This window comes from Molossus molossus, unplaced genomic scaffold, assembly GCF_014108415.1.
Source record: "Molossus molossus isolate mMolMol1 unplaced genomic scaffold, mMolMol1.p scaffold_m16_p_1, whole genome shotgun sequence".
Taxonomy (NCBI): Eukaryota; Metazoa; Chordata; class Mammalia; order Chiroptera; family Molossidae; genus Molossus; species Molossus molossus.
Window position 1 is genome coordinate 194,029,195 of NW_023425344.1, and position 20,477 is coordinate 194,049,671.

At 36.7% G+C, this 20,477-nt stretch overlaps 2 protein-coding genes across 6 annotated transcripts in view; one reads left to right on the plus strand and one right to left on the minus strand.

The window, feature by feature from the left end:
• Positions 1-8,246, plus strand: part of TEX9 (testis expressed 9) — a 54,308-nt gene extending 46,062 nt beyond the window's left edge. For 2 of the 3 annotated variants that reach the window (XM_036266042.1, XM_036266032.1), the window contains 3 exons: positions 505-639; positions 7,413-7,547; positions 8,146-8,223. In XM_036266042.1, the coding sequence (XP_036121935.1) occupies positions 505-639; positions 7,413-7,547; positions 8,146-8,223 (348 nt within the window). Of the gene's footprint in view, positions 1-504; positions 640-7,412; positions 7,548-8,145 lie in introns of all 3 variants that reach the window. The other variant, XM_036266023.1, reaches the window with a different exon arrangement.
• Positions 1,448-20,477, minus strand: part of MNS1 (meiosis specific nuclear structural 1) — a 40,252-nt gene continuing 21,222 nt past the window's right edge. For 2 of the 3 annotated variants that reach the window (XM_036265992.1, XM_036266012.1), the window contains exons 4-10: positions 19,290-19,392; positions 14,354-14,583; positions 13,612-13,828; positions 13,397-13,504; positions 11,936-12,193; positions 10,880-11,005; positions 9,252-9,375 (exon numbers count right to left, since the gene is read on the minus strand). In XM_036265992.1, the coding sequence (XP_036121885.1) occupies positions 9,283-9,375; positions 10,880-11,005; positions 11,936-12,193; positions 13,397-13,504; positions 13,612-13,828; positions 14,354-14,583; positions 19,290-19,392 (1,135 nt within the window). In that variant the 3' untranslated portion in view covers positions 9,252-9,282. Of the gene's footprint in view, positions 1,467-9,251; positions 9,376-10,879; positions 11,006-11,935; positions 12,194-13,396; positions 13,505-13,611; positions 13,829-14,353; positions 14,584-19,289; positions 19,393-20,477 lie in introns of those variants that run through there. The other variant, XM_036266002.1, reaches the window with a different exon arrangement.

Consider the following 20,477-nt stretch of genomic DNA (forward strand, 5'->3'; position numbering starts at 1 on the left):
TACTGTATCTTGGGGTCATTAAGAAGGGGCAGAAGCCCTGGCTGGTTTGGCTTAGCGGGTAGAGCGTTGGCCTGCGGTCCAGAGAGACCCTGGTTCGGTTCCGTCAGTGCAGTTTGTCTCCGGCCCTGGCTGGATGTGTGGGTGGCAGCCACTCGATGTTTCTCTCTCTCTCCCCCTCCCTCCCTCCCACTCTATCTAAGCAAAAAATGGAAAAATGTCCTCGGTAAGGATAAAAAAAAAAGAAGGGGCAGAAAATTCTAAACAAAATGTAATATGAAAGCTTAATTTGCAACTATATTTTTAAAGATGTGTTTTTCTAATACCAATTCACATTAAGAATTCTCTGAGACCGCTATCACTCAGTGCTCAGCCTCTGGTGGGGTGTGTGTGTGTATATAAAATTTTAGAGAATGCAATGAATATGGAAATAGAAAGTGTTGAAAACAAAGAGAGGGAACTTATGATATATTTATAAATGTTCCATATATTTATTTTTCTGTACAGGAATTAGAAAATAAAAGAAGACTACAAAAACAAGCTGCCACTAGTCAAAGTGCCACAGAAGTTCGCTTGAATAGAGCTCTAGAAGAAGCAGAAAAGCATAAATTGGAGCTAAGTAAATTAAGGCAAACTAACAAGGTATGGGAAAATGGAATGGTTACCTTTGGTAACTTCCTCTTTTATGCAAGAGTTAAAATTAAATACTTTTTAAATAAGTCTTGGCCGATTTGGCTCAGCAACTGGAGCATCGGCCTGCAGACTAGAGAGTCCCGGGTTCGGTTCCCACTAGGAGCACGTACCAAAAAAAAAAAGAAAAAAGTTTTTTTTTAAATAATAATTCTTGTCATAGTACACATTTTTTTCAGAAGAAATACATTCAATATATCAACATGTACATTTTCAGTGAGAATTATATTGTTTGGGAAATTGCTATAATTGGGTAATAGCACAACTCTTTGGAGGATTCAGTTTTTTCATCCAACAAATCTTTATTTTGTGCCCATATTATATGCCAGGCACTTTTCTAATCTTGGGATAAATGGCAAGGAAAGATGTCTTTTTTATCTCATTTGTTTTATTCTTCTTTGAGCCTCAATTTTCTAATATATAATACAAGGGACTGTTTTACAGGTCATTGGTTCACCTGGAGGGCTTGTTAAAACATAAATTGCTGGACCCCACCCCCAGAGTTTCTGCTTCAGTATGTCTGGGGTAAGGCCTGAATGTGTGTAGTTTTAACAAGTTCCCAGGTAATGATGATGTCACTGGCTCTGAGATAACATTTTTTAAAATACGTTTTTTATTGATTTTTTAGAGAGGAAAGGAGAGAGAAACATTGATCAGCTGCATGCCCCCTCCTGGGGATTGAGCTCACAACCTGGGCAGGTGCCCTGACCAGGAATCAAACTGGGACCTCTTACTCCACAGGACGACATTTTCAGTCCACTGAGCCACACCGGCCGGTCCTGAGATAACATTTTCATAGAGTTATTGCGAGAATCACCATAGTATTCCCAGTATCTAACTAACGATTGGCATAGAATTACCACTCAGTTCTTAAAGTATCTGTTGAATAAATGAAGGCTCAAATATCTATGTGTATGAATACATTTTGTACATTATAAATACTGGCTGTTACTTTTTGGTTCTGTGTCAAGCTGAAAGTGATGCTCCGCTGGAATCTCTCCCTTAGGACAATATTTAATAATTAAAGAATGGCCCTGGCCGGTTTGGCTCAGTGGTTAGAGCGTTGGCCTGCGGTCTGGAGAGACCCGGGTTCGGTTTCCGCTAAGGGCATGCGCCTCAGATGCAGTTTGTCCCCGGCCCTGGTTGGGTCATGTGGGTGGCAACCACGCGATGTGTCCCTTTTACATCGATGTTTCTCTCTCTCTCTCCCTCCCTCCCACTCTATCTGAACAAAATATCAAAAAGTGTCCTTGGGTGAGGATAAAAAAAAAAAATTAAATAATGGCTTGGATGATAAAATTAGGAGCCACCCTCATTATATAAAATGATATGTTTTGGATTAAATTAGTATAATAGGCCATTGAACAAAACTGATCTTGATAAGTCCTCCGATAAGTTTAACAGAGGCAAATATGTTGCAGTGACTGTAGGGTTTTAAGATGCCTTCTGTTCCCTGGCCAATTCGACTCAGTGGTTAGAGCATCAGCCCATGGACCAGGGAGGCCCGGGTTCAGTTCCCCCCTCTAAGGGCACATACCTCGGTTGCAGTTTGTTTCCGGCCCCAGTTGGGGTTGTGTGGGTGGCAACCACCCGCTGTGTGTCTCTCTCTCTTCCTCCCTCCCTCCCACTCTATCTGGAGATAAATACAAAAATGTCCTCAGGTGAGGATTAAAAAAAAAGGTAAGATGTTTTCTGTGAGATAGTTTATACTGTATGATCTTTCTATGTTCACATTTAAGAGCCATCAATGATTGGCATGATGATGGGGATTTATTAATAGAAGTCATTAAATGAACAAGTTAGGAAGTCTTCACAAACTTGCCAATAATTTGCATGGTATTACAGTATTTTCTTTAATTTGGTGCATTCTAAAGGGTGTCTTAAGGAAATGAAGTGGAATAACCAACTGTGTCAGGATTTGCTAATTCTGGTTGTAGATTTGATCCCTGTTTTAGCACACATTAGAAAAGTAGAAAGTAAAACTTGTTTCCATGACAACAGATGAGTCTCCTAATTCTAGCCAGCTATTTCTGAAATTTAAGTAATGACTTGGTATGTGAACAACTCTGTATAAAACCATCACCTTTATATAAACAACTTAGATGTGTTAAAGACAAACTCCTGACCCCAGGACTTGACTGCATTATGGGTGATTGACTTAAACATAGTGTAATGACATTTTGTGTATATATTACTTACTATTTACTATCAAGTTTTCTTCTGGGCATTTCATGGCTTTTAGTGTTAGATATAAGTCTTGAATCCATTTTGAGTTCATTTTGTGGGTGGTGTAAGATAGGAGTCTAGTTTCATTTGTTTACACGTGAATATCTAATTTTTCCAGTACCATTTATTGAAGACTCTCTATTATGTATTCTTGGGTCCCTTGTCAAATGTTAGTTGACCATATGTGCTTGGGTTTATTTCTGAGCTCTTGATTCTGTTCCATTGGTTTATATTTCTGTTTTTGTGCAGTACCATACTATTTTTTTGTTTGTTAATCCTCACCGGAGGATATTTTCCCATTGATTTTTAGATAGAATGGAAAGGAGGGAAGGAGAGAGAGAAACAAACTTTGATGTGAGAGACACATATCGATTGGTTGCCTCCCGTACAACCTCTACCGGGGCCAGGGATAAAACCTGCAACCCAGATATGTGCCCTTGACTGGGAATCGAACCCTCAACTCTTCAGTCTATGGGTCAGCACTCTGCCCTGAGCCAAACCGGCCAGGGCGGTACCATACGATTTTGATTTCTATAGCTATAGAAGTGTTTGAAATCAGGAAGTGTGATGCCTTCCATTTTGTTGTTCTTTCTCAGGATTGCTTTGCCTCTTTGGTATCTTTTGTAGTTCTCTGTAAATTTTAGGATTGTTTTTTCTACATCTGTAAAAAAAATGCCATCAGAATCTTGATAGGGATTTGCATTGAATCGACAGGTGGCTTTGGTAGAATGGACATTTAACAACATTAATTCTCCCATTTATCTGTGTCGTCTTGGATAACTTTTATCAATGTCTTACAGTATGCAGTGTACAGATCATCCACCTCCTTGGTTAAATTTATTCCTAAGCCTTTTATTCTTTTTTGATGCAGTTTGTAAAGGAGATTGTTTCATTTCTGTTACAGACAATTTATTATTAGTATATAAAATCACTGCTTATTTTTTAATGTTAATTTTGTGTCCTGTAACTTGAGTTTGCTGATTAGATCTAACAGTCTTTTCATGGAGTCTTCAGGATTTTCTCCATATAAAATCATGTAATCAAGTAGAGACTTCCTTTCCCATTCTAATGCCTTTTTTTCCCCTTGCCTGATTACTCTGGCTAGGACTTCTGGTACAAGTGGGCACCCTTGTCTTGTTTCTGATCTTAGAGGAAAAGCTTTTGACCTTTCACCATTGAGTATGATGTCAGCTGTACTTGTAGTATATGGCCTTTATTATGTTGAGGTAGGTTCCTTCTAAACCTAATTTGTTAAGAGTTTTTATAAACAGATGTTAACTTTTTAATTTTTTTTTTATAGAGCACAAGGGAGAGTGAGGGAAACATCGACATGAGAGGGACACATTGACTGGTTGGCTCCCACACCACCCCGGACCAGGGCCGGGGATGAACTGCAACTGAGGCTGGAATTGAACCCGTGACTCATTGGTCCATGGGTTGACGCTCTACCACCAAGCCAAACCAGCCAGGACAGATGTTGAATTTTGTCAAGTGCCTTTTCTGTGTCTATTGAGATGAGCATGTGATTATTTTCCTTCATTGTGTTAATGTGGAGTTTTACATTCATTTTCATGTGTTGAATCATCCTTGCAAATCCAGCAATAAACCCCACTTAGTGTATAATCTTTTTTATGTGCTGTGGAATTCAGTTTGGCATTATTTTGTTAAAATATTCTTACATCAATATTCATAAGGGATATTGGGCTGTAGTTTCATTGCAGTGTCTTTGTCTGGCTTTGGTATCAGGCTAACAATGCCTCATAGAATGAATTTGGAAGAATTTGAGGATAGTTGGTGTTAATTTGTCTTTAAATGTTTGGTAGAATTCACCAGTAAAGCCATCTGATACCGGGCTTTCTTTGTTGGGAGGTTTCTCATTACTGCTTTGACTTCCTTACTAGTTATAGGTCTGTTCACATGTCCTGTTTCTTCATCATTCAGTTTTGGTAGGTTGTGAATGTTTAGGAATTTATCCATTTCATCTAGGTTCTCCAATTTTGCTGGTATTCCTAGTATTCTCTTAAGACCCTTTGTATTTCTCATATATCAGTTGTAACGCCCCACTTTTATTTCTGATATTAGTTATTTGAGCCTTCTCTTTTTTCTTAATTTAGGTACAGGTTTGTCAATTTTGTTGATTTTTTCAAACTCTGCTCTAATCTTTATTACTTCCTATCTTCAACTAACTTTGGGTTTAGTTCTTTCCAGTTACATTACTTGCAAAGTTGTTGATTTAAGATCTTTCTTAATGTAGGCATTTACAGCTATAAATTTCTCTCCTTAGGACTTTTTTTCACTGTATTCCATACATTTTGGTATGTTGTGTTTTCATTATAAATTCCCTTGATTAATTCCCACATATTTGTAGATAATAGTTTTTGTTCTGCTGTTGATTTCTATTTCATTATACTGTGAATAGGGAAGATACTTTGTATAATTTCAATCTTTTTAAATTTACTAAGATTTGTTTAGTGGCCTAATATGATTGGGGAATGTTCTGAATATGTCTTTTAGGGCTGGGTGGTTTATAGCGTTCAGTTATTGATCCCTTAATCTTCTGATTGTTGTATCCATTATTGAAAGTTGGCTATTGAAATCTCCTACTGTTATCACAGGGATATTTCTCCTACCAGTTCTGTTGATGTTTGCTTTATATACTCAGCTCTGATATCTGTGCATATATATTTACAATTGTTACAGTACCTTAGTGAATTAACCATTTTATCATTATATAATGTCCTCTGACTTAGTCTGTTTTGTTTGATACTTTTAGAGCCATACCTGTTCTCTTTTGGTTACTATTTGTACAGATTATCTTTCTGCATTCATTTATTTTCAATATATGTATATCTTTAAATTGAAAGTACAGCTGTTGTGGACAGCATATAGTTGGTCCTGTTTTTTAATCCATTTATATTTCAAGTTATTACTAGTAGGAAAGAACTTCCTGCTTTCATTTTTTTTGTGTAAATGTTTTGTCTCTTTTAAATGTCTTGATTTCTTAAGATTCTTGGCCCTGCTTCTTCTCAGGGCCTTAAATGCTGTATTTTATTCCTCTGCCCATAACCTTTTGCCCCTAGGCACCTGTGGTTCTCTGCAGAGCCCCTGCAGCCCTGTGTGCAGCAGCCCCCAACCTGATATTCAGACTATGCCACCGTCCCTCAGGCAGCCCCGATACAAGCCAGAACATCACAACCAAGTTCTGCTCTTTTCTTTCCACACCAAGGGAGGAGCTGGGAATTGAGATGATTCTTTCACTGTGCCCAGGAGGGTGCAGTGAAAGGGTTAGCATAAATGCAATGAAATATCCTAGTATTTTGAATGTGGTTCTTGCTGCTTAATTGGCTTCTAGAGTTCTCACAATGCTACATTAGTGTGTATATTGTATATTCAGTGTTTCCACGGGTGTTCCTTGGGAAGCAAGGGCCCAGAGCTTCCAACTCTGCCATCTTGCAGACATTACTCGCAATTATCTTTTAAAGAAACATTTACGATTTTACCACATTACTATTTCTGTTACTCTTTTTTTCTTTATGGGTATGTGGATTCAGATTTCCTTCTGGTATCATTTTCCTTTCGCATGAAAGACTAACTTTTTTTTTCAAATATAGCAGGTCTTTGAAATGACATTTCATTCACTGTTGATTCATTATAATGTTAATGACTTGCCCTAGGAACTTAACTCTTGTTTATATCAATTAGCTTATGAGATTGGTTCCATCATATATTTTGCTTAATGTCTGAAACTATCTATGATGTTAAGTAAGGACTTATTGTGTAACATCTTCCAGTACTTAGTAACTTCTGACTTGTCTTAAAGTTCACTGATCTTTTTCCAAATTGCTTCAGATTTCATCCAGTTAAGTCTTACCAAGATCACAAACTCAGTCTCCCTGTTGTGGGCAGTGGCTGAATTCTCAAACTCAGTGACTTATGCTGTAGCTTTTCCAGGGGTTCCTAGGACTCTCACCCTGCACATGGTATTGAGGTGTCTGCCAAGAATTTGAGGGGGATATATATGCATATTTTGAGGACTTCCTTCTTTCCAGGATTTCCCATCTGGAAGTTTCTACCACCTTGGAAGCCCTGCTGTCTCATTCACTCCTCAGCCCAATAAGACTATTACTTCTGGCTTGAGGTCTCATCCCTTCTGAACCCATGGAACTGGAAAGTGCTCTCAACCAGTACGCTTCCATTTTTTTCAAGGATCATATCACCTCCACTTTCTGCTTACTACTGATTACTCACCCAAGTCTTCAAATGATTTTAAAATTGTGTCCAGAGTTTATATCTGCTACTGCCTGGAGAGTTGGTCCAATACAAGCTACTTTGCTATTACTGGAATTAGAATAGAGTTGTTATTTCAAGAAGTTTTTTTAAAATGTGAGAGACTTGATCATTAGTTTTCTTTGCATTACCAAATTACTGTAACTTTGATATAATTTTTTTCTATTAGAAGAGTGTAAAAAGTATATATGGATTTTTTTCCCTTTTTGTAGGATATTGCAAATGAAGAACACAAAAAAATTGAAGCATTAAAATCAGAAAACAAGAAGCTAGAAAAACAAAAAGGAGAATTAATGATAGGGTTCAAAAAACAATTAAAATTGATTGATATTTTAAAAAGGCAGAAGGTGAGTCTACCCTACTAAAGTATTTATTTGTATATGTACTTTAGGTATGTTTCTTTTGACATGCTTAGGCACAAAATTTTGTCTATGTAAGATTTATATATAATGTGTCATCCAAGAAAGTGGATATTTTTGTGAAAATAGTAATGTGGAAAATGGTAAACACAGTATGAGTATTCCCTAACTAAAGAACATAGCATGTACAAGAGTAACTATTATCTTAGGGGACTGGTTTACCCGTTGAAATCTTGAAGAGTGACAACTGATTCAAACCACTATTGTTCCATTCTCTACTTGAGTTACATGGTAGTGAGAAGACACAAAGTCATGGTTTTGCCTCTTTTCCTTTTTGCAAAGGTTTGATATTAAAACATTATTGAATTGTCTCTCAACAGTTGGTTGGTACAGTACTACCACTGGACAAATAGGCTGACCCTTGAATGTTATTCCAATAAACAAGATCTTGAAATAGTACCGATTCCTACAACAGAGCTTGTAATCTGATAGCATATTATACATACACTTTTATAAATTTCCTGTTGTTGTGTGGTTTATTCTTAATACTAAATTTGACAATATATATATATTTTTTAAAACACAGATGCATATTGAAGCTGCCAAGATGCTGTCTTTCACTGAAGAGGAATTTATGAAGGCACTTGACTGGGGAAATTCTTAAGTAGGCTACTTTAGTTAGTTTCTGTAACTTATAACCAACAGTATGTGATGGATATACATTTTATTTAATTTAAAAAGTTATAATGGTTTGAATTATTTTTTACTCTTAGTAAATAATGAAGATATTTGATAATGAAATCAAAGTAATTCCAAAGAATTGTAATTGATATGCACTTATTAGGAAATGTTTTATAAAATAAAATAGGAATTTGACTTTTGATTCTGCTTTCTTATGACCTAATAGCCCTTTTCAGCTGTACTTAAATAGGAAATATTTGATCTCTAGTTTATAAATGAGTTTATCTGAGAGAAATTCTTTTTGACAAATTCCTCACCCTTTATTTTTCTCCTCCCTTATAGTAGACAGAAAAAGATACTTTTTCAAAAGTCTTTTAAAACTATTTACATTAAACATTAATTTTTAGGTTTGACATTGGGTTAGTGTGCTAAGGCGGCCATAAGTATCACAGACTTGGTGGCTTTTAATTGTTTTTTGACTGCCTCCTGCATGCCCCACACTGAGGATCGGGCCCAAGACCTCTTGGTGCGTGAGTTGATGCTCAACCACTGTGCCACATTGGCCGGACAGACTTAGTTTCTGTTTAAAAGCCACCGTCTCACAGTTCTGAGAGCCGTCTCCTTGGCTTTTAGAATCAGAAAAAGATGCTTTAAACCCAAATTAATTCTAAATACTTATAAACACAGAGAACTACAGCCTGAATAGGAAGGCTGAAAAAGTTGCTCTCCTGGATTTGGCCTACAATATATTTATATACATGGAATGTTGTAATATGGTAGTGTTATAGAACTCAGATCTTCAAATTCCAATACAAAAGCAACACCTTGACTAAAAGCAATTAATTTTGCAGTTAGAGGTATTCAGTAATTTTATCATAAAATAAATGTTTTCTTATAGAGAACGATTTACAAATGATGACTAGAGATGTTTTAGAAAACCCAAATAGACTAGATTCCTACCATCAATAAACTGTGAAACAAAAGTTACACTGACATCTAGTGGTAACATACAAAAGAAGCCAGGTTTTACCAAATCTTCATATCACTTTTCTTCATGAATTTCACTCCTTTTCTGATATGCTTTCCTAAACTCTTCACCAAGCATATCAATATCATCCTCTGTTTTGAATACTCCCTAGAAAAAAAATGTGGGTTACTTTGAATGCCAGAATGTTTCCCTAAATGCTTGTTAAACTATTTTCTGAAAATGATGACTTGATTTACATATTGAATATTATTCTTAGACTGATCTGACTTCCTGATTTATCAGTTCCACTGTGGGAACTTGTAGTAGTAAAGTAGAAGATTCCTATGACAAGTACTACTACTTGGATTGGCTGAATGGGCAGGAATTTAATCTGTAGTGTATGCTACCCTTGTTTTGAAACAACTGTACAATATGACTATGAGAGGTCAGGGTGAAGAGTTTGAGCCTTGCCAGATCCATGCATGAAGTTGGCTCTTGCTTCAATTCTATGGCTAAACAGCAAACATTCAGTCTTGCAGGAACAAATCCAGGTTTGGAGTTAAACCCCTTAAGCAAGCCCTTTGAAATTCTCTACTCTTTAATTTTCCCTTATAATAAGAGGCTCTTTAAAACAAAATTGAACTTACATTTTTATTTATAATTAAAGGAGCTAAAGAATAATTTAGATCATTTGGGGCCATTAGGAATTTACCAATTCCATATGGCTTTTGTATTCATTAATCCTGTCTAAACAATTAGACTATAAAATCCTGTGGGCAGGCAATAATTACTCATGTTTCTCTTTCTCCTTCCTTAATTTGCACTGGACTAAACATAAAATATGCACTTGCTTCTTCCAATTGACTAAAATATCAAATGGCATATAAGTTCTATATTTGAAGAATAGAAATATTATTTACATAGCCCAGATGTTTATGTGGCCTGTGAAACTCGGTTTATTTTATAGTCACAATGTATCTCAGATGTACATGAAAATTTGCTATCTTCTGGAAGTACTTTATTTAAAAAAATTTTTTTTTCTTTATTGATTTTAGAGAGAGAAGAAGGGAGAGAGAGAGAAGAAACATTGATGAGAGAGAACATCAATTGGTAGCCTCCTGCATATCTCCCACTGGGGATCTGGCCCACAACCTGGGCATGTGCCCTGACTGGGACTCGAACCAGTGACCTCTTGGTTCATGGGGTCGACACTCAACCACGGAACCACATTGGCCAGGCTGGAAGTACTTTTAAAAACCAAGGTTACCTAATACCTAGTTATAACACAACCTCCTGTTACAGAGCAGATTTGTCACAGACTCTGTTCAAGCATGTATCTGTTACTGGTGTTACTGATTACAAGATTTTCCTGTATATCATCAGCTTTGGTGTCCAAAATATCACAATTATAGTAGTTTAGTTTTAGAACACCTACACTAAAAGATGAGAAAATAACTTTGAACCTTAAATCCAATTGATTTAGCTCATACTTCTAAAAATGTGCCAACACTAATTTTCATTTTGGAGATGTTCAGTGACTGGCCAAGATCCCACTGCTGCTTGGTAACAGGAAGAAGTGAGCTAAACCCCAGACTTCTGTAATCCTAATACCATGGTTTTTCCCCACCAGTAGATGTCATGAAGATTACACTTTGAGTCAAATCTCACTTACTTTAGGGAGATATCCTAGTAATTTTGTAGCATGTTCTTTGAGAAGTTTTAGTCTTTCTTCTTCAATAATCGCATTAACACATCCTTGTCTTCTTTGTTGCAACTGCCATTCTTCCAGTTCACGTTGCTGGAAATGTAAATAAAGTTTTATTATTGTCACACAATACATTAACCTTAAGAAGTTGTCAAAATTACTCTTTCAGTGAATTAGAGAAAATGGATGAACTATTTATTGATACTAACTTCAAAAGATACTAGGTGATATGTAAGGTGGGGTGAAAGTAGGTTTACAGTTGTTTGTATGGAAAATACAAGAACTGTGTTTCATGTACTTACAACTGTAAACTTACTTTGTCCCACCCTACAGTTATGACTGGGACTTTAGGAAGCAAGTACATATTTTCAGGACAATATCTTCATTACCAAGGAAAAAAATGTTCAAAGAAGTGATGACCTAATTAATTCAACAACTATTTACTGAATGCTTACCATTATGGCAGGTGCTGAAGGCAGGTACAGTGTAAGACCAAAAAAAGTGGATAAAACAGAACAGGGGCATCTAAAAAAACTATTTCCATCAAATTTTAAGAAGCCTGTATGAAACACAGAAGTAGCAGCAAGAGTTCTACAAGGAGAATGAGTATTTCTCAGGAAAGAGTTCTGTGCCATGTGGTATAGAAGAGATGACTGACCAGAAAGTTTTAGGGCTTAAAAGAACTCTTAAGGAAATGTATCCAAAAAATCCTCTTGGACAGGGAAGGATGCTAAAAGGCAGCATTGAAATAGTGATGAATTTCTGCCAAGAATTATTTTAGTAAAAGTAGCATTAATAATGCAAAGCTTTTCTTTGAAATAACTAGTTTACTAGGGTCACTATTTCTTCAGACCACTCCTTGTCAATCATGGAAACCAGAAAGGAAAAAAATGTATATATCATATATGATTAATAGCTAACATCATCTGTCACATACAGTGTTCTGAGTTAACTGTTTAGTGGATGAATACATGGGCTGATTGCTGTTAAAAAACAACAACAAACCCCAAAACACTTTCTTACTTTGTCTGCAAGGAGCTGGTTGCGACGCTCTTCAATGAGTTTTTCCACAGCCCGCCGGTGTTCTAGTTGCTTCATTCTTTGTTTCTGAGCATTCATTAATTCTATTCTATCATCCTCAGCAAGTTTAGCTAACATTGCTTTTCTGAAGATCTCCTCTTCCTCTTTTGCAGCCTGTAGTACTAGTTCCTTCAAGGCCATTTGTTCTATGAAATTTTGCTTCAACTCCTTTTGCTTTCTCAATTTCTCTTCTGCTTCTTCCTAAAAAGCAATTTATATATAGAAGTTAATTCAGTAACTGTTTCTTTAAAGCAGATTTATAAAGAAAGGATGGAAGAGTTTGGTTAAGCTTAGTGTTACAATATGAAATATAACTGAAAAATTAAATCTCTTCAAGATAACACTTTGAACCCTATTCTTTTAAAACTAGTTGGATAAAGGACATATTCCTTTTGAATTGCCTTTTAAATTTTGAATTGTTTTTAAATTTTAACTTGTATATATTTACCATTTTGTTTCTGGACTCAAAATTAACACACAACTTTTTTGAAAAGAGCTGATATGAAAACTATTTTTGCTCACCTAAGTTGATTAAATCTGTGTTCTGTGAAATTTGTACCAACTATGAATCATTCTAGAATCTTGCATGAAACTGTTAAAATCATTGATAAATACTTTTCAGAACAATCTAGCAATAACAATCAGAAGTTTTTCAGGGAAATTCAAATTTACTTGGAATAGTTCAAGACCTTTTCTACAAACTTTAATTTTCCCAGCATTTTATTATAAAAAATTTCAAACATAACAAAAAAATACAAATTATACTGATCACCCACATATCTAACACCTGAATTCTACCAATTATATTTTACTCTTTTTGCTTTATCCTCTATTCAGTTAGGACTGATGTAAATTTTAAGTCCTTCTCTAACCAACCTTGCCCAATGCTTGCACAAGCTCTAGTCCAGTATCCTCAAGGCATTCAAAACACTGCCTTAACAACAGCTGTATGGGCAGGGCTCTTTCTTATAGATAACACAAACTATAAGGGATTTACTAAAGGCCATCAGGTGGCATATAGGACTTCCAGGAGGTCCAGGGAACTTGCTTTTGAGCAGTGTCTGCATGGTATACCTTTCTCCATCCTTTTACTTTTAAACTATATATGTCTTTATATAGTATTTAAAGTATATAGTATTTAAAAGTATATATGTCTTTATATATGTATTTAAATTGTGTTTCTTATAGACAACATAGGTGCATCATGCTTCTGAAGCAGTTTGTGAACTGTTGCCTGGGTCTAGCTTTTTTATCTAGTCTGAAAATTTCTCTCTTAATTGTAATGTTTATACCATTTACATATATGGTAATTATCAGTACTGTTGGGTTTAAATCTTTCTACTGCTTCATTTCAAAATGATATTATTCTCTATGTTAATCATTCTTTCAAGTTCCAAAACTTACTTCTAGTTTCCTCTTATATATTTCAGCTTGTTCTTCCTGGTATAATTCTTGTCGCAGTTGCTCCAAATCTTCACGCTGCTGCAGCATTTCTTCCAATTTCTGAGTCAGCTATTAAGTTAAAAACAAAAAACAACACTCAGACATTTATAGTAACCAAATCCTATAACAAACATTTCAGAATTTCTCCAATGTTAAAGAAATGGTTACTGTAATACCATATTCCGAAGCTGTAGCCTTTTTTCTTCATTTTCTTGAACTTTTGCCATCCGATCTTCTTCTCTTTGTTGCTGCAAGTTGGCAAACTCTATGATTTTTCTGTTTTCTTCTTCCATTTCCTCACGTTTCTTTTCTCTCCAGAGAGCCTGCTTTTTCTGAAACTCTTCTATATACCTTCGAATTGCATTCTTTTTCTCTAACTTTTGTTGTCTTTCTCTAAAATGCAATAGTGAGTGCAGTTTTATAGTAATGGAAATAAAATATTGAAAAATGTATAGTCTCTTCATTCATGCAACAAAATATTTTGAGAGTCTGTTATGTGCCACTAAATAGATGACAGGTATGTGTTTTTTCTGAGTAAAAGACTACTGTGCCTCTCCTCTAACCTATTAATGAGGTTTTATGCATCACATTTTAGAAGGGCTACAACCTGTTAACATCTGCTTCACAGCACTCTGCACTTTAGCTGTCAACCGAGGAAATTCATCAGAAGACAAGTCCTCGGACATACAATATGGACATATTTAAGAAAAAGGTTTAGTCATTGTCAATTAATAAGCACTTATTAATTAGCAGATAATTATCATACTAAGAGACAAAAGTTGGTTTCAGTTTATAATAATGATAACATTAATGAGGACTTACTGTGTATTGAGCACTGTTTACGTACTTTACCTCTTCAAAACAAGCCTGAGATTAATGTAAATATTTAAGCATGTAACAAAGTTGGGATTAACTTACAATTGCTCTTCTTCATAGATTTTCCTGACAATTTCATCAATCATGAGTTTCTCTTTCAGCAACTGCTCATAAGCTTCCTGCTTTTTTTTTTCTTGTTCTTCAAGTTGTTTCTCTAAGTCAAGATAGTACTGTGCTTTTACTTTATTTCGTCTCTCTTCTGCCGCAATCTCTTCCTTTATTACTCTCTCATGTTCTTCCATCATGGTTTTGGCTATTTCAGCATCACGTTTCTGTTATTAAAACAAAATCCATCTTTCCATTTTCAAATCTGAGCAGAGTGTGATAGAATATTTTAAATAGATATAACTGCATATTACTATATAGCTTGTTACATAAAATATTTTCATCTGTGTAGGTAAAAAGCAAAGGTAAGTCAGTCACCTGAAGGGTTCGAATGATGAGTCAAACCGTAACGAGGCTTTCCTGTTCTGTCCAGAGCTCTCTCGGGGCAACACGCATTCTATTTAATGATGGCAATTTTTAGTTCTAATTTGTATGTGGACAAAAAAAAGGGGTTCTATGAAAAGTAACCTCACAGGGTGATCTGATCATAGATTTCTAACTGGGCAGGTCATAGTAGGCACTAAGGCCCCAGGCATATAACTTTTTATTAAAAGGTTTATCTTTGCCTTAAGTAAGCCCTGTCCATTATTTCTATGCATCTAGGTTAACACACCTTTGAAATAAAGCAGTAACCACCCTCAATTGAGCACATAATCTCGTTAACTGCCCTGTAATCCAGTCCCCGCTTTGCTTTCTCCCACCTCTATGTACTCTTCCTTATGTTCACTTCTTAATTTCAAATGCATACAAGAAGCTACAAAACTTCTCTGGAGCATTTGAGATCTTGCTCCCCAGCATGTCATCAGTTTGGTTCAAATAGCACAAAAATTCTCTACAGGTTTGGACATTTCTTACATTGACATGTATCAGCTGCTAGTTAAGTAAGGATGGTGCAGGCATACTTCAGAGATATTGCGGGTTCAGTTCAGATCACCACAATAAAGTGAGCTGTAATTTTTTTTGCTGGTGGAGAGTCTTGCCTTCAATTTGGAAAGAACACACTATCTGTGGAGCATGAGGAAGGGAAGTGTAAAATGAGGTATGCCTGCCTGTATTATCTTTTTCCTACAGGACTGCTGTTAACAGCTCTGAGCAACTCTTACATTTCTCCCAGCCTAAACTTCCTTTCCTGCCACTGGCCTTCTAAGTCTCCCTTTTCACATTTATTAAAGGCCCTCTGTAGTCATTTGAACTTAAAAGGGTCACAAATGCCACTATGTCTGTTTTCTGCAGCTTTTACTTCTCATTCAAGACCATTCCTTCTGAGTTAGAGACAATATTGATTCTTGAATGGGTTAAACCACTTATTTGTTTTGAGCATTTTTAAATCATTTAACAAAATAAGTTTTAAATTAAATATCTATTGGGGCAACTTAAAAAATTGCCCTTTACTATTATGATCACATCCCAAATGGTTAGATCCTAGAATGGTTAGCAGCATTAAACATAAAAGATCAAAATATGAATGCTAAATGCTATTCCTGATCTAACTGATGCCTTTAAGATATACACTATTAATATGACAATCAAAATTCTTCTTCTCTTTTCTTAGCATATGGTGTACTAGGTTCTTTAGAAAAAATATAAAATGACAAAAACATGTATTACAGATTACCATATACTTATATAAAGACAATGTTCTCATTTCACTGATAAGAAAATTAAGGCTTAGAACGACTGAACCAAAACCAGCGTCTAGATACCCTGACACCTAGTCAAGTCCTAGAAGTATCTGACTTTAACTTTTGTGGATCAGTTTTATTTAGAAAATAGCAATTGATTAATGTATCAGAGAAAATGTCTACAATTGCCTTGAATAACCTCAATTATCAAGGTAATTAAAACTGCAAACTGCCCTGGCCGGTTTGGCTCAGCGGTTAGAGCATCGGCCTGCGGTCCGGAGAGACCCAGGTTCAGTTCCCGCTAAGGGCATGTACCTTGGTTGCAGTTTGTCCCCGGCCCTGGTCGGTCGTGCGGGTGGCAGCCACTCGATGTGTCCCTTTCACGTCGATGTTTCTCTCTCTCTCTTCCTCTCTCTCCCTCCTACTCTATCTGTGCAAAAAATGGAAAAATGTCCTCGGGTGAGGATAAAAAAACAAACAAAAAAACCCTGCAAACTACTAGTCAACCAGTATATTGTTTATATTCTACTTTATTTTTGAAAGGGTAGAACTATATGGCTTAGAAACAGTCTCCTCACCCTCTCCTACCCATCACTGTTAATTGTATACTATATAACCTTTGAGATTTTTTCTATACTAACACATGTGTGCACACATACCACTATATTCAACATCTATTTTTCTTTTTTTAATTTTTCTTTTCTTTATTGATTTTAGAAAGAGAGGAAAGGGGAGAGAGACACATCAACGAGAGAACATCAATTGGCTGCTTCCTGCATGCCCCCCACTGGGCATCGAGCCCACAACCTGGGCATGTGCCCGGACCAGGAATTGAACCAGTGACCTCTTAGTGCATGGGTTGATGCTCAACCACTGAGCCACACTAGCTGGGCTATTTTTCTTTTTTATAAATATTATTTTAATCCTCATCCAGGGATATATTTATTGATTTAAGGGAGAGTGAGAGAAAGAAACACTGATGCAGGAAAGAATCATTAATCAGTTGCCTCCCACACGCTCCCCAACCAGAAATCAAACCTTCAATCCAGGTTATGTGCCCTGATGGGGAATCGAACCCACAACCATTTTGGTGTACAAGATGATGCTCTGAGCAACCTGGCCAGGGCCACATCTGTTCTTATTTGATACCTATATTGCACTGTACCAGTTAAATATTTTGATATTTAATTGTATCAATTAAATATTTGTACTACTCTAATTGTATGTGTGTATGAGTGTGTATTGTTATACACAACACATACATATATACACATGTTGATATCCACATACATATATGTACAAGTTTATAAAATAAAAATGGTATGTGATATGTATTATTCTTTAACTAGATTTTTCTACAACTTTCTTTTTTTCCCTTTTAACCTAACATATATTCGGTCCAACTTTAAAAGCCAGAACGTAGCCCAGGCCAGTTTGGCTCAGTGGTTAGAGCGTCAGCCTGCAGTCCAGAGAGACCTGGGTTCGGTTCCTGCTAAGGGCACGTACCTCGGTTGCAGTTTGTCCCCGGCCCTGGTCGGTCGTGCGGGTGGCAGCCACTCGATGTGTCCCTTTCATGTTGATGTTTCTCTCTCTCCCTCCCTCCCACTCTATCTGAACAAAAAATGGAAAAATGTCCTCGGGTGAGGATAAAAAAATTTAAAAAAATAAAAAAAATGAAAAGCCAGAACATATACCTCAACCTCTTTCTCTTTGATAGCCGTATAACATCTTTTGAAAGTGATCTAGGAGAGGGGGAACTTGACCACCAAAATGTTCAACAACATCATAGAGCAATGAGAGAAGGGGAATGTAAAGTCTGTATAATATTGGATCAGGCCTGTCCGTCTATGTCCAGCCTTTCTTTGTGACAGTGAGAGCTCAAGGGATGATATGCATCTGCTTTTTTTTTAATCCTCACCTGAGGACATTTTTCCACTTTTTGTTCAGATAGAGTGGGAGGGAGAGAGAGAAAGAGAGAAACATTGACGTGAAAGGGACAGATCAAGTGGCTGCCACCTGCACGACCAACCAGGACCGGGGATAAACTGCAACCGAGGTACATGCCCTTAGCAGAAACCGAATCTGGGTCTCTCCAGACGGCAGGCTGACGCTCCAACCGCTGAGCCAAACCAGCCAGGGCTGCATCTGCTTTTAAGTGTTAATTCAATAAACCCTATTTTATTATTGGTGAGTATGTCTGAAAATCCTTTTCACAAGAGTAACTCTTGCCCTGAATTTGGCAGTATGTCAGGAGTTAGAAAAGGGGATAAAATGGAGACATGATAAGAGATTGCTGTTTATAAAACAGAAAAGTTTGTCTAAAATTATATTTAATTTTTTAGAACATTTAAAAAAATGAAAAATTGCCCTGGCCGGTTTGGTTCAGCGGTTAGAGCGTCGGCCTGCGGTCCTGAGAGACCCGGGTTCGGTTCCCGCTAAGGGCGCGTGCCTCGGTTGCAGTTTGTCCCCGGCCCTGGTCGGTTGTGCGGGTGGCAGCCACTCGATGTGTCCCTTTCACATCGATGTTTCTCTCTCTCTCTCTGTTCCTCTCTCTCCCTCCCACTCTACCTGAACAAAAAATGGAAAAATGTCCTCGGGTGAGGATAAAAAATAAAATAAAATAAAAAAATAAAAATAAAAAAATGAAAAATTATCCCAGCCAGGTGGTTGGTTCTCAGTTGGTTGGAACATCATCCTGTACACCAGAAGGTTGTAGGTTTGATTACCAGTCAGGGCACATACCTAGGTTGCAGGTTTGATCCCCCATTAGGGTGCATATGGGAGGCAACCACTCATGTTTCTCTCTCTCATCGATATTTCTCTTTCTCTCTCTCTCCCCCCTCCTCTAAAATCAATAAACATATCTCCAGGTGAGGATTTTTAAAAAAGAAAAATTAATAACATTAAAATATATTAATTATACTAACAACTCGTACTTTATTAGTTTGTCAAAGAATAATTGGTTAGAGACCACAAAGAATGCTGGGAGTTTCTGAATATAACCATTCATTCAAAGCAGCAACCTAATCCTTTGTGTTTCTGAAAGGCTGTAATATTAAATTAAACAAGGCTCAATATTAAATAATCCATGATTTCCTATACTTTAGGGATCTGAAATGTATAATGCATTTGAAAAATCTAGCACTATAAATTCTTTATAGTATGCAACAATTTTTTAAAAATTGGTCTACTTTTGTTTTTTTAAATGAACCTAAAAATACAGAAGACATAATGAGCAGAAACATGATTACCATTTGTTCATATTTAATGGCATCCTTTTCAGCAATCTGAGCTGCTCTTTCTTTATTCATGTAAGCTGCTTTTAACTTCTTCTCCAATTCTCTGAGCTCAGCACTGTTAAGAAAAAAAAAAAAGACATTTAAAGTTGAGGACCATTACTATAAAACTAATCTATATCTGAAATTTAAAATAATTTTTTTCTTTTTTTTTTTTTTTTTTATCCTCACCAGAGGATATTTTTCCATTTTTTGTACAGATAGAGTGGGAGGGAGAGAGAGAGAGAAACATCGACGTGAAGGGACACATCGAGTGGCTGCTACCCGCACAACCAACCAGGGCCGGGGACAAACTGCAACCGAAGTACGTGCCCTTAGCGGGAACCGAACCCGGGTCTCTCCGGACTGCAGGCCGACGCTCTAACCGCTGAGCCAAACTGGCCAGGGCAATAATTTTTTTCTAGTCCGGCTGGTGTGGTTAAGTGGACTGAGCATCAACCCATGGGCTGAAGGGTCCTATTTCAATTCCTGGTCAAGGCACAGGCCTGGGTTGCCGGCTCGATTCCCAGTAGGGGGTGTGCAGGAGGCAGCTGATCAAAGACATGTCGATGTTTCTATCTCTCCCTTCCTCTCTCTCTAAAAAAATCAACAAAAACATTTTGAAAAAATACAGAATCTCACCCTGGTTGGTTTGGCTCAGCAGTTAGAGCATCGGCCTACGGACCAGAGAGTCCTGGATTCAGTTCCGCTATGAGCACGTACCTCGGTTGTGGTTTGTCCCCAGCACTGGTTGGGGTCATATGGGTGGCAACCAGTCGATGTGTCTCTCTCACATGGATATTTCTCTCTTCTCGCTCCCTGCCTCTCTCCCTCCTGTTCTATATGAAGATAAATGCAAAAATGTCCTCAGGTGAGGATAAAAAAAACAGAATCTCAACCCACCAAAGCTAGAAAACTAGAAGATGCTGAGGTTTACAGAATAAAGCCTGGTATTTCATTAAAAAACAATAAGTAAATAAAATAATGTTTCTCTAAATATGTAAAACATTATTTAAATATTTTGGGGAAAAAAATACCCCTTTCTCCCTTCATACAAAGAAAAATCAGAATGCATGTGAGATGGGAGACTGTAGTTAATCTGCTGGACAAAACAACCCTCCTACTTTCAATAATCATCACTAAAAATATATATTGTTTTTATCC